We start from the raw sequence: 13,269 nt of genomic DNA, 5'->3' as shown, positions 1-13,269 counted from the left end.
CGCATACAAATAAAAAAATAAATACACGGCGATCAAAACATAACCTTCCGCATTTTCAATGCGAAGGTAACTATGTGATGTTATCTTTACGCCATCAACCAGCAGGATGAGGAGTGTTTCACACCGTTTTTTATGCTTCTGAAACACTCTGCAAAGGTGAAATCATCGGTTAGAATCATTAACATTACATTTGTTTCCCCCTCGTCCATATTTAACGCGCATAAACAGCATATTGTGTCATATTTGGCATCCGTTTAAATAAAAGACTTGGATACATTTAGTGCCAGATGTATTTTAAGGATGAAATGACTTCTTTTCTTCTTCTTTTTCAAGTCCTTCTCTCAAGTGCTGCTTCCACCCGAGTTCAGGTCCGTCTCCGTCGTTGATACGTGACACCTGGATTAGGGGCGAGCACATGTCGGGATTAAGGCCCGCGTGCCAGTTGCCGTGTGCCGGCGCTCCTCATCCCGCCGCGGACAATGCCGCCTGTCGATTGGCCGGCCGCCTGATATAGCCGGCGGCGCCGTAATCCTCTGGGCGCTCTGAGGAATGTCCCTCTGTGGCGGCCATGCACCGCACGCCGCCACAGCCACTGGGGAAGGAGGGGGAGAGAGGGGGGGGGGGGGCATTTTACTGGAGTCCAACTCACAAATAAATTGTGAAATGTCACACGTCACTGATGGAGGTGCAGGATAAGCACACCCGGGTGTTTGTGTCGTGGTCAGCAGGAGACGCAGCGGTCAGTCGGGCTGCAGTAACGAGACCTGAGAGTCTTCGAGGTGTGTCTGTGTGGTCATACAGACACACCTTGAAGACCTGAGAGGTCCGAGAGATCTGAAAGAAGTCTTTATGTTTCATATGTGTGGAATATTACACGACGTGTGCTGTGACACAAAGATATTTAATATAAAGACATTTGTAGTCTTTCTAGATGTTTTTGCGCCTCTTTGTGATTATTTGTAGTTCTTTGCCGGTGGGTTTTTTAACGTCGCTCTTTAGTCATTTTGCATTTCTTACGAATCCTTTTTTTTTATCGTCATTCTGCATAATATTTCTTTGCTTCTTTCCGCCTCTTGTTTTGTTTGTTTTTGTCATTATTTGTAGTTCGTTGGCGGTGTTGTTTTTTTTACGTTGCTCTTTAATCATTTTGCATTTCTATCTAATCCTTTAATATTTAGTTCTTTTGCATCTCTTCAATCATTTCATGTTTTTTTCTATTTATCATTTGTTTGTAGTCATTTTGCATATTTGTTTGTCTTCTTTCCGCCTCTTGTTTTGCATGTTTTTATTATTATTTTTAGTTAGTTGCTCATTATTATTTTTTACGTTGCTCTTTAATCATTTTGCATTTCTTTCTAATCCTTCAATATTTATTTAATTTTTGCATATTTTTGATCGTTTTGGAATCTCTTCAATCATTTAATATTTTGTTCTATTTATCGTTTATTCGTAGTCATTTTGCATATCTATTGTGTTCTTTCCATCTATAGTTTTGCATGTTTTTGTGGTTGTTTGAGTGACTTTCCAGCAACCCCCCAAAAGAGACTCTGGCCCAGAGCCCGGTGTCTGGTGAACCTCCATTGTATGAACCAGCCACCTAACCTCGCCTGACCCCGGGAGGGGGCGGGCCTTCCTGGGGCAGCCAGTCACATTGCACCTTTTGGTATTCACACAAACAAAATGTGTAGTTGTGATGATCAGCTCGTGCAGAAATGTGTCAGAACCCGCCTCAACGAGATTGGAAAAAAAAACCTCAACGGCTTTCGGGCTGCCGGGTCATCGAATGGCGGCGAGACGCGAAAAACTGCAGGCGGGCAGATTCCTCCTCGGGTGACTCACGCCGAGACAGACGCCAGTCATGCGGGACTTTTTGATGTTTTGTAAACAGAACGTCGGTCCACACTTTGGATACCGGATCGTTTATCAGTGGAAGAGAATCAGCAACAGCCTCCAGTCGTGTTCCAGCGAGGCAGTTGGGTGGTCAGCCGTGTCGGCAGCTGGGTGTTTGTGTTGTTGTCGTCTCTCTTGTTGTCTCTCTTGTCGTCTCTCTTGTCTTCTCTCTTATCTTCTCTCTTGTCGTCTCTCTTGTTGTCTCTCTTGTCGTCTCTCACCTGCCGCGTATGCAAAGCAGCAGAAACCGCTGAAGCCGAGCTCACCTGCGTTCTGATTGGAACCCGTGACGTCTTCACGTCTCACCACGCGGCAGCCTGGCTCGTGCCAACAGCTGTAGTTCCTCCAATGGCCACCGGGGGTCTGGCTCCAAAAGCGAGTCAATCCTCATAGACCCCCCCCCGCCCACACACACACACACACATTCTAAACAATGTCTTGCTCAAGGACACATCAACTAGGGGATTGAACCGCCAATCGGCTGTTTCTTTCATTAGGCAACGGACAATGAGAAACTGGCAATGGGCAATGAGCAACTGGTAATGGGAAACGAGCAATGGGCTACGAGCGACTGGCAATGGGCTATGGGCAACGAGCAACTGGCAATTGGAAACAAGCAATGGGCTACGGGCAACGAGCAACTGGCAATGGGCAATGAGCAACTGGTAATGGGAAATGGGCTATGGGCAACGAGCGACTGGCAATGGGCAACGAGCGACTGGCAATGGGCTATGGGCAACGAGCGACTGGCAATGGGCAACAAGCAATGGGCTACGGGCAACTGGCAATGGGCTATGGGCAACGAGCAAATGACAATGGGCTACGGGCAATGAGCAACTGGCAACGAGCAACTGGCAATGGGCTACAGGCAACGAGCAACTGGCAACAGGGCCCAGGACGAAATAATCCATTTGTATGAATTAAACTTGACTCCCCTGTTCTGCAGAAGTTGTCGGTACGACGCCCAGAGCCTCCAGGCGGTCCCTCCTCTCCGCCCTCGTCTCCCCGCGCGAGGCCGGAGCCTCGGCCTCCGTCGCCACGCCGACGGCGTCCTCGCCAGAGGCCCCGCCGCGTGTGTTGCTCCGCGGCTGCTGGGACGGGAACATCATAATTGCAATAGCAAACGTGAAGGGAAGGTAAACAGTGGAGAGAGAACACACTCATCACATGTCACAGATTAGTGTGTGTGAGGATCTCTGAGACCTCTGAGGGATCTCTCAGGGACCTCTGAGGTGAGGGATCTCTCAGGGACCTCAGGGACCTCTGAGGGACCTCTGAGGTGAGGGATCTCTCAGGGACCTCTGGGATCTCTGAGGGATCAGGAACCAGCGAGCAGATCTCACACGGCCCACTTCATTTCCTCTCCTTGGAATACTAACACAAACAAACTCAAAATCTCTTTGTGCTCGTCTGTTGTGATTCTAAGAAATAAATGTTACGCACAAGTGTCGGTTTGGAGAGTTTAAAAGATTAGAGGCCGACACGCTAATGATTTGTTTTGTCTGTAAACAACTCGGAACAGATCAATGAGCTCGGCTGATTACTGTTTTCACATCCACAGAGGCCCGCTCAATAATAATAATAAGAGTTTCATTCTTAAGCCACATGCCCGTCTTTTCCCATGGGTGCAGTGCCAGAGGAGAGCTCTCTCTCTCTCGCTCGCTCTCTCTCTCTCTCTCTCCCTCTCTCTCTCTCTCTCTCTCTCTCTCCCTCTCTTTATTCTGTGAAGCTGATCAATCGTCTGGCTATTGCAGCTCAAACTGCTTTGATTCATCCAATTCAGATGAAATATGATTGGAAACTTTGGCACAAGGTTACTGGACACATTTTGAGAGCGAGAGAGAGAGACATGGAAGAGGTGCAGGGTTTGGCGGCGCTGTGTTCGTGGGTCGTGGTGAGGATGTTGGCTGGAGGTGATGGACGCTCCGCTGTGCGTCGACCAGCTCGGCCGCGATGTTTTTAACAGCTGCTGATTCGTCAAACTGAGTTTCTGTCAGATATTTTCTTGACTTTTAAATCCTGTGAGGAGTTTTTATTTTTTAAATAGGTCAAAAAGGACTCCCCACAGCGTGAGTTTATCATGTAATTTATAATAAGATTGCATGTATATTGTTATCGCCGGCTGCCGTTAAACAGATCTGCTTCACTCTGTGTAATAATTATCTTCTATGTTCAATACAGATATTTAAACTTCAGTGAATTAATTTGCAACTACAGCCAGCAGATCAATATAAATGGAGTAAATAGTACCATATTTCCATAATTGGACAGCATAAAATATAAAAAATTGTATATTATAATTCTGGCAACCAGAATGAAAGAAAGAGAATAATCATATTTCGTCATGTTTTAACTTTATATTGTGATATATTTTAGTAATATGAAATAACGGTTTACCTTGTTATTTAAATGAAACATATATATATTAATAAATATATGTAATATGAAACATGGGGGTTTACCTATTATTTAAATGAAACTAATAAATATATTCAAAATAAATGTATACATATAAATATATATATTCAAAATAAATGTATGTCTAAATATATATAAATAAATTTATATAAATATATATTCAAAATAAATGTATATGTCTAAAAATATATACACACACATTTCCTATTGAAGTTGTGGAGTAGACAACGTAGCATTAAAAGGAGAAACTACAAACACATGTAGACTTTCCACCACTGTTAATAGCGACACTAAAAGAAGATCTGTCATTTTGAACATTAAAAAAAAGGAAGACAGTCAAATAAAAACACAACCAAATATGTAATGTTTTCTCAGTGGTTATGCACTTTTTATTCAAAGTTGTAGGTCCCATGGTAGTTGATACCAGGATCAGCTCGTAATCCCTGAGGAGCCAGTATTGGAAAAGAACCGCTCGAAGCCTCCAGATACTGGAGAATAAACACCACGGTGCAAAGCAGCACACAGATCATCAAAGGTTGGGGGGGGGGGGTACTAATGTAAAAAAACAAAGGGTACAGTACACAATACTGCAATCAAAATGTACAACGCAACCCAATATGGGTGAGACGACACGGAGGACGCCTCCATGTGGAAACACTCATGTTGCTCCTGGGAAGTTCCCGCCTCGAGTCTTTTGAGCAAGGCATCAGAGGCCGCGCCGCACACGCGGGTATGTTTCGATGCCTCGGTTTCAAATAGTTTGTAGTTTCTTTTCCCTAATTCGTCACCTTCTGCGTGAGGCGAGCGTCTTTCCAGGAGCAAACATCAGCTCATTTGAAACTCAGCTGTGCAATTTTTTCTCAACAACAACAAATAAGAAAGATTTCGAAGCAATTCAAAAGCTGATTGTAACCCAATATTCAAAATCTCTTCCTACTCATTATATATTATACATACGAATATACATATTTATGTATATATTCACGAATAGATATGAGAGATTCTGAGTGGGTTATTTCTTTGTTACAGTTTGGACACAAATCTGAAGCATGTCATTAAAAAGGACGTAAATTAGGTCAGAAATATTGACCGGAATATATATCGCAACGGGAAAAGTGCTTATTCCTGATATACCTCAGATTAGGTCCCCAAAAGGATGCATTGGGGAATCTTCCGACTGCCAGCTCAGTTAAAGGGAGACATAACACAGTAAACTTAAAAAGCACAACAACATCTTCATATTAGAGCATTTGTCCGGAGTCATCGAAGTAAAAAAATTCAGAACAAAAATGCCAATTATATGTGATAAAAGTCAATAATTAAAAAAAGCCTACAAGCAAAAGAGCTGCATGGCTTTGCATTATTTTGTAAAAAGCGAGAAAAAAAATTAAAATAAATGTTAGTGTAAAGCTGGCAAAAAGGCTTGAATACATGTCAATACATTCTATGAGAATTGCAGATATACATTTACAAGCAACATTATACATCACAAAAAGCTCAACTGATTGCCTGCAAAGCTTAACGCTGAAAGCTACTTCCTGCCCCAGAGCTGGGGGCCCCGCGCCAGAACATCATGGGGCGAGGTCCTGGCTCCGGACCGGAAGGGAATAGTCCCGATAGCGGGCCGCACAGCAGCCCAGTAAAACTATTAAAAGACCGCGCACAGCGGTCTCACACCAAAACACGGGTCCCCGCGAGCCTTTCAGATACCGAGGCGCGGCGGGGACGAGGATGAGGGGGGAGCGGTCGCCCTAGAAGGCAACCTGAGGGGGGCACCAGGGGGTGTCCGGGTACAGGAGACAGTGCACCGACTTGAACCTGAAGACAGAGAGAAGACGAAGAAGAAGAGTCAGATATGTGTCGTGGAATAAGTGGGTTTTTTTAACGGGATTTTAAATTCGACGTTGCTCAACGCAGATGGATCCGCTCACCTTGATGGATCCTCCTCCACAGGAAAAGCCCCTTTGAAGTTGATGATGTTACTCTTGTTTTCGAACATCCCATAACTGAGAGTGATCTGGAACCAAGAAGACACGTGAGCAACATTGAACACAATTATATATAAATAAATATTTTAAAAATAAATAAATTTATAAATATATATTTATATATAATTAAATAAATATTTATATATATATAATTAAATATTTATATAAGTATATATATATAAATATAAATAAATCTATAAATATATCATTTTTTTATATAAATATATATTTTTTATTTCTTTTATTTATATATAAATAAATATTTAACAAATAAATAAATTTATAAATATATATATATATATATATAATTAAATAAATAATTATATATATATATATAATTAAATAAATATTTATATAAGTATATATATAAATAAATATATCATTTTTATATATAAATATATATTTTTTTGTATTGCTTTTATTTATATATTTATATATATTAAAAAAGTTCCCCCAAAGTTACTGGCTATGGATCGTGCGTCTCACCTGCTTGTGTATCTCCGTTCGGGACACCTGTTGCAGGTTCTCCAGGTGGGAGTGAAACAGGTTGCTGCGGGTCAGAGGAACCCCCAGAACCGACTCGATGATGTAGCCCACGGTGCAGTCGTCGGGCAGACGGATCTTCTCCGCTGTGTTCATGAAGTGGCCGCCGCTGGAGGGACGGGGGGAAAAAGAAGAAACACTCGGTCAGAGATCACGTCACATTTTGTTGTTGTTGTTGCCATGTTTGTGTGTGCGTGTGCGCGGGCAGCTCACCTGGCCCACGGGCTCATCTTCAGCGCCAGCCCTCGGCTCACACAGAAGCCGGCTCCTCCGGTAGCGAACCAGAAGTTGACGGGTTTCTAGAAGGACACAGAAGCGTTCGGTCAATATAACGAAGCCCGGCAGGATCTTACACACACACAAAAAAAAAGTAAAATCTGACTGCGGCTCCGGGAGCGTCCTGCGTACCATCTTGTTGTCCCCCAGCCTCTCCGTGGCCTCGATGGGCCGGTCCAGACTGGGCTTCCCGATGTACATGTCCTGGGTGTGGGGGTACTGGGACAGGTGCTTCACCAGGGTCCGCACGTTCACGTAGTTGTCGTCATCGACGTGACAGAACCACCTACGAGACGGGAGAATCATTAGATACGAGCGAATAAACTAATAAATCACAATTTAAATATACACACGGACTTACTTTTTCCCCGACTCGATGAACTTATCGTATTCCACCGCCATCTTGCAGGAGAGAGCTTGTCGGCTGTGAGCGGCGGAGCAGTTTGTGTTGATGGCGTGACTCCCTGTGGCAGCGAGAAACGGGGACGCTTATTAATGAAAGATCAGATATGAACGGAGGCGTTATGAGACCGTCGGCATGCGTGTGACCTTTAAAACACACAGAGAGTCCTCGTTACTCCGGAGCTCAAAACAAAGAGCAGCTCAGTTCCCAACGGGACACGTACCAATTTTCTTCTTCAGCTCCGCATCCTCCCCGTCCGTGAAGATGTACGTCTGTAAACAAACAAACAATTCAGATCGGTGACCTTCTAAAGAAATCAAGAGGGATGACGCGAGGCGCCCGGTCCACTTTGGGGCGATTAGCATCCATTAAGTGTCTTTTTTTTTTTCTTTCTCACGATGCAGTGGAAAGAACACGTGGAGTTAAACAACACCCTGCTCCGATAAAAAGCCCTTTTTGTCCCCACGTCTCGCCGTCTCCACGGCAACCGGGCCGCCGCCCCGAAGCATCCCAGACGTAGAACAATGGAGGAGGCAGACTGTCCGCCCCCCCACACACACACCATTCATGTATCCCCATCCCCTAACCCGACCCCCCCCCTGCCGTGTTGAACATCAGATAAAGTAGCGCCGCCGTCCTCGCCGCCTGACAAAAGAGTCGCGCGCGGCCACGAGACTCGTTAAGTGTAGCGGTTACTCATAAAAAGAGGAACGCACAACAAAAGGAGCGGATGACTCTTTTATGACGCCTCCTCGCGCCGCGAGCAGGTGCAGGCCGCGGAACGGCGGTGATGAAAGGGGGGCGGCCGTGACTCTGTTTACTCTTCCCCTCAGGTGAGGCGAGCACCTGCCGAACATCACGCTACCTTATCTGCGCCACGTGCCTCTACACGCCGGGGTCGCTTTGTGTCCAACTGTGACTCGTGTGTGTGTGTGTGTGTGTGTGTGTGTGTGTGTGTGTGTGTGTTCTGCATCCAGGAAAACGGCTTCAACTTGGACTCCAGTTCTACTTTCTCTTTTCTTGTTCTTTTTCTTCTCCTAGAACAAAGCCGCCCGCAGCAGATGCTGCTGGAGGCTGCAGCCGCGAGCCGGTGTGTGTTTAAGGGAGAGGTGGTCTCGGTGGCGAGGGGGGGGGGGGGGGGATCAGAGGCTGGCGCTGTTTGCTCTAGAATGGGCGGCCTAATCACGGAGGCAGCTGCCGGAGCTGCCAGGGCACTGACAGAAAGAGAGGGAGGGAGGGAATCTCACTGCTGATTAGTCAATTGAAAACCGTGTGTGGCCATTCCCCCCCACCCCATCCTGGCCCCCCCCCCTTCTTAGGGCCACGTACACGGCCAGGGCCCCTTGAATAGAACAATGCTGTGAGTTTTCATGCTGGTAAAGTCTCCACTGGGTAAATTCTCAGTATGTTTGCCAGCATTTGCATACAGCTGCAGAAGTTAACTAGAGAGAGAGAAACCCCCCTCCCTCCCGCTCTTTCTTTCTTTCCCCCTCTTCTCCGTCTTTGTTTCTCAACTGAAACGAATACTCACAGAATACTAATTCATACCAACAAAAAAAAAAACACAACAAAAAAATGTCAGTGTGTGTAGATAAGGGAGACGAGAGCTCCTGGTCACAGGAAGGCCCGGCACGGTCCTGTCTGAGCCGAACGTGGTGCCTGGCTGGCTGTCTCCAGCTCCACGGGAAGGAAGGGCATCAGGCGCCCCTCCCTCCCTCCTGCACCCCCCCCCCCCCACCCTTCCCTTTCTAATTCAAAGCCTTTGTAGACATGTTTTGTCCCACCACTGTACCGGATGGGGTTAAATGGCGTGCACATATTAGTCGCATCATAAAACCATCTGTCCTCTTTTTTTTACGGTGACACGCCCACTTTCTGACCACTTGTACTTCACAGCCAAGACTTCTTTCTTTTTTTTCTTAAAGCGACCCATTGTTTGGGAGCGCTGGCTAATTATCATCAGAGAGGAATGCCGGGCGCAGCGTGAAGGCGCCGGGGCCAGCTGCTGGACGCATCCACGAGAGAGAATCATTGGGATCCATTTGGATGTCTGGATGTCTGCTCTCAGGACACGAGTCATAATGCTCATACGGGTGATTGATAGTAAACGGGAAGATGTTTTGTTCAAGAAATCATGACTTTGGATGAAAAAAAAGAGCCTATCTGTTTCTAAAAGCAGCGAATCGATTGGCTCTGGCATTTAAAAAGCCTCAAAGAGGGAAACTCCTCCAGGAAGACACCACACACACACACACACACACACATGCTGTTTAGGCTCAAAGATTAAGGATAGGCCACAGGCGCTATTGTGTCAACACGATAATCCCCCCTCTCTGTTCTCGTGTAAACGGCGGCGGGTAGCGGCTCCATTGGCGTCTCGGGAAAGAGCCACGACAAGTTTTTTCAAATTTGCAGTTTTGCTGCAAAAAAAAAAAAAAGACAAGTGGTGCAAAGCTCTCCACACACAGATGTCTCCATCAGCCGAGCGTGAGAATCAGCCCTGAGCTCCGAGCCATATGTACGCGGTGGGAACCGGGAGCGTCGTGCGGCTGGCGTCAGGGCCGCCCTTTGTTCCCATCTCCCCCCGACCACCTGGCACCCTTCCTCCAGGAACTCCCTCTTGCATTGTGGGCCCTCGCTCCGTCCTTCTTTTTGTGTCCACCCGACCCACCCACCCACCAGCTGCCCACCCCGCCCGCCCTGCTGTCAGCTCTGCTGGACGGCTTCACCGACATCATCCCCGAGCGCAGCGATTACAACCAATCAGCACGGCCAGGCAGATGTTGCGGCGCATTAACGTGTGACGGACCGTTCTACTGACACCGAGAAGAAGAAGAAGAAGAAGGAGAAATCCTCTCTTGGTTCTCAAGGCCACGTTTTCACACAAACGTCCCTATAGACGCAAAACCCCCTTTGTCCCCCGGCATCCCCTTCACCGAGAGCCCCCCAATCCACCGCAGTGAGCGTGACCCAGACTCCCACGTTCCCATGGAGAGAGGAGGAGACGAGGGGCACCGGGGGAAAGCCTTTTCTTCTCCCCCCCCCCCCCCCATCAGAAAGACGCTTTGTTAGTGCTGGAAGGGGGACAGCGCTGAAGCATCCATTGCACCGTGGGGGTATTCACAGGGACACCCAAAGAGAGGAGGGATAATGGAGAGAGGGGAAAGAGAGAGGGAGAAGGAGAGGGAGAGAGTCCTGAAAGTGCTCCCTCGGTTCTCAGGGACATCACTCAGAGGAGAATACGAAGTGACAGAGCCGAGGAGCTTCCGCATGGTTAACAGGGTGCTGCGGCTACTCCAGAGCGGGGGGGGGGGGGGGGGGGGGTGCTGCCATCAAACCCGCATCACCTGTTCCGCTCCGCAGCACCCAACAAAAAAAACAGCGCGTCACGACATCTGAACCTCTCCACACTTTACGCGCGCGCCCCAACATGAATTAAACACTTATTTAATTATTCTTTTTAGCACTTTTCCTTCACCTGTTGCACGTTTCTCGAGATCCACGTGTCCAGGAGCAGATTGAGTCTGGACTGATGGAACTTCTTGGTGGTCTTCACCGCGATGAAGACGTCGTTGGCGCCGATGTCCTCGGCCGGAGGCGGGTCGGCGCCGTACGCCGAGGAGGAGGAGCGCGCGGGCTTCTCCACGTCGCGGCGTCCCCGGGTCAGTTTGGTGAAGTACGCCGAGAAGCCCTTCTTCGTCTGCTGCTCCTCCTCTACCTCATGCGCGGCATCCTGGAGCAGAGAGCGCGTGCCGCCCGCGTCCCCCGCCGCGGACGCGTCGTCCCGCACCTGAACGCGGTGATGCTGCGCGGCGGCCAGCAGCAGCAGCAGCAGGCAGAGGCCCGCGGCGCTGCCCACAGAGACGGCCGCCTTCTTATTACTAGTTGACAACATGATTCAAACTTCTTCTTCTTTTTTTTAAATTAAAAAAACTCCCCCCAAAAAAGACTACACAAAAAAATGCCCAATCCAAAGTCCATGTGGTGTGTTTAAGTGCTCAAGAGGACGCGGCAGGGCGGACGCATCCGTCCGCGAGCATCGCTGAGTGTCAAGTAGGTCGTGTGTGACGAGGGGAACTATATAAGCTTCCGCGGTGGCCACGCCCCCTGGGAGGGCCTCGGATGCAATGAGGCGTAAATGGGGCGTGGTTTCGGTGTGTGTGTGGGGACTCTGATGTGAAGAGTTCAGTTTGATGATAGGAGTCAAATAAAAACCCAAAGAACCTGAGGAAAGGGTTTGAAAAAACGCACCGGAAGGAAAAGCTGCAGCGTTCAGAGAAAGATTACATTTTTTTATTTTTTTTACCATTTGTGCCAAAAACCATCAGTCCAGACATTTTGGATATGTAGTGCAGGGCAACAGTTTAGAAATAACACGATGATAAGAAAGAAAAAATACAAAATATTAAACAAAGCCTTATACAGATTTTTTAATTTTTTTTATTTTCAGCTATTTAAATTCAGCCGGATGTTCACCAGAGAAACGGGCTCCGTTATTCTTCTCTGACCTTGGGTCGGCCATTCCTGAAAAAACACTTGTTATTCAAATTCTGGCTCTCGCACCCCGACCGCCGTCTGGTGCCAGGAGGCCCGAGCAGAAGGCGTGAGGGTCCATTTAGACCGGCGTGCAGCAGGTGGAGCCTCAATGACCTCGCCGGCGACCGGATATAGACCGCTGAGTATCCACCAGACGTCCTCTTAACCCGCCTGTTACCTTCACATTTACTAACATATTTTACCCTCGGGGTCAATTTGACCCCAGCAATTAAAACCTCCAGAAAATGATTAGAATTAATATTGTTTCCCAAGTTTAAGTGTGAGGTACTTTATGTTTGTTTGTTGACTACCTAAATAGCCCTTTAAATATATAAAAAAGTTGATATTTCTTATATGTTTGACACAGTGAAAAACAGCCTGGGGTCAAATTGACCCCAAAGAACACCGACGTTAAACATTGAATGGGGTCAAATTGACCCTAAAGGTCACAGGAGGGGTAAACAGACGTCTTTCAATTTGGAACAAGACCGAGAAAAAAAAAAAGCTCCAGACAACACAGATGATGTGATTGATCCAGATGTGGGGATGCCGAAGCTGAGTCGCACCTTTCGCGTCTAAACTTCTCCGTCTTTAAATAAGTTTTTTCCACTGCAGGTGTTTGGTTCTTTCTCCTCCGGGGACGTGCGGGACATGAGTTAGCTCGGAGCTTTGTCCCCGCTGACGAGCTCCTTTGTGCCCTTTGAGAAGCGGCGCTCAGAAAGGCGTCTAAAGGCGAGTGTGAGGAACCAGGCGGAGGGGGTCGTCTCCCAGGCCTCCATTCTTCTTCCGTCAACCACCTCTTTCTTGCAGGGCGTTCGTCGACCTCACAAACTCTTTTCTCCTTTCTTTTTCTTGGTCCTCTGGACAATGTCCGTTGTGTAAAAATGTCCGGTGGCGTCAGCTCCGACCTCCCTCCGTGTCGGGTGTTCGTTTCAGCCTTTTGCTTCTTTTCCGCGGATGCCAACAGGAAGAAGAGAGAAAGAAAGAAAAAAATAATAATCACGCCACCTCGTCTCTGACCCCCCCCCCCCCCTCCATCTGACATTACTGCTGGATTAAATCCAGCGTCTTCAGAGGAGCCCACTTCTTTTACCAAAGTGACCACAAACCCACAAGTGAACACCACAGTGCACTTGATATGTGATATGTTTATATGATGCACACACATAGCCTACAGCCAGTAAACAATCCCAGCATGCATTGCGACCACGGTGT

The 13,269-nt window shown here is 47.3% G+C and overlaps 1 protein-coding gene across 1 annotated transcript; it reads right to left on the bottom strand.

The window, feature by feature from the left end:
* Window positions 1-4,669: 4,669 nt before the first annotated feature.
* On the bottom strand, window positions 4,670-11,541 carry lfng (LFNG O-fucosylpeptide 3-beta-N-acetylglucosaminyltransferase). Its single transcript, XM_056408022.1, has 8 exons — window positions 10,997-11,541; window positions 7,742-7,790; window positions 7,477-7,579; window positions 7,248-7,401; window positions 7,053-7,138; window positions 6,783-6,948; window positions 6,240-6,325; window positions 4,670-6,126 (listed from the first exon to the last, which is right to left on the bottom strand). The coding sequence occupies exons 1-8, from the start codon at window positions 11,411-11,413 to the stop codon at window positions 6,060-6,062; spliced, it is 1,128 nt and encodes a 375-aa protein (XP_056263997.1). The 5' UTR covers window positions 11,414-11,541; the 3' UTR covers window positions 4,670-6,059.
* Between the last annotated feature and the right edge of the window lie 1,728 nt (window positions 11,542-13,269).

Source organism: Pseudoliparis swirei, chromosome 23 (genome assembly GCF_029220125.1).
Source record: "Pseudoliparis swirei isolate HS2019 ecotype Mariana Trench chromosome 23, NWPU_hadal_v1, whole genome shotgun sequence".
NCBI lineage: Eukaryota > Metazoa > Chordata > Actinopteri > Perciformes > Liparidae > Pseudoliparis > Pseudoliparis swirei.
This window is presented reverse-complemented; position numbering and strand designations above follow the sequence as displayed.

Coding starts and splice junctions, on each gene's coding strand:
- lfng (XM_056408022.1), bottom strand. CDS start 11,413: ATGTTGTCAACTAGTAATAAGAAGGCGGCCGTCTCTGTGGGCAGCGCC. Junction 7,139..7,247: donor GGCTGGGGGACAACAAGATG/GTACGCAGGACG, acceptor GTGTCCTTCTAG/AAACCCGTCAACTTCTGGTT. Junction 6,949..7,052: donor AAGATGAGCCCGTGGGCCAG/GTGAGCTGCCCG, acceptor CCGTCCCTCCAG/CGGCGGCCACTTCATGAACA.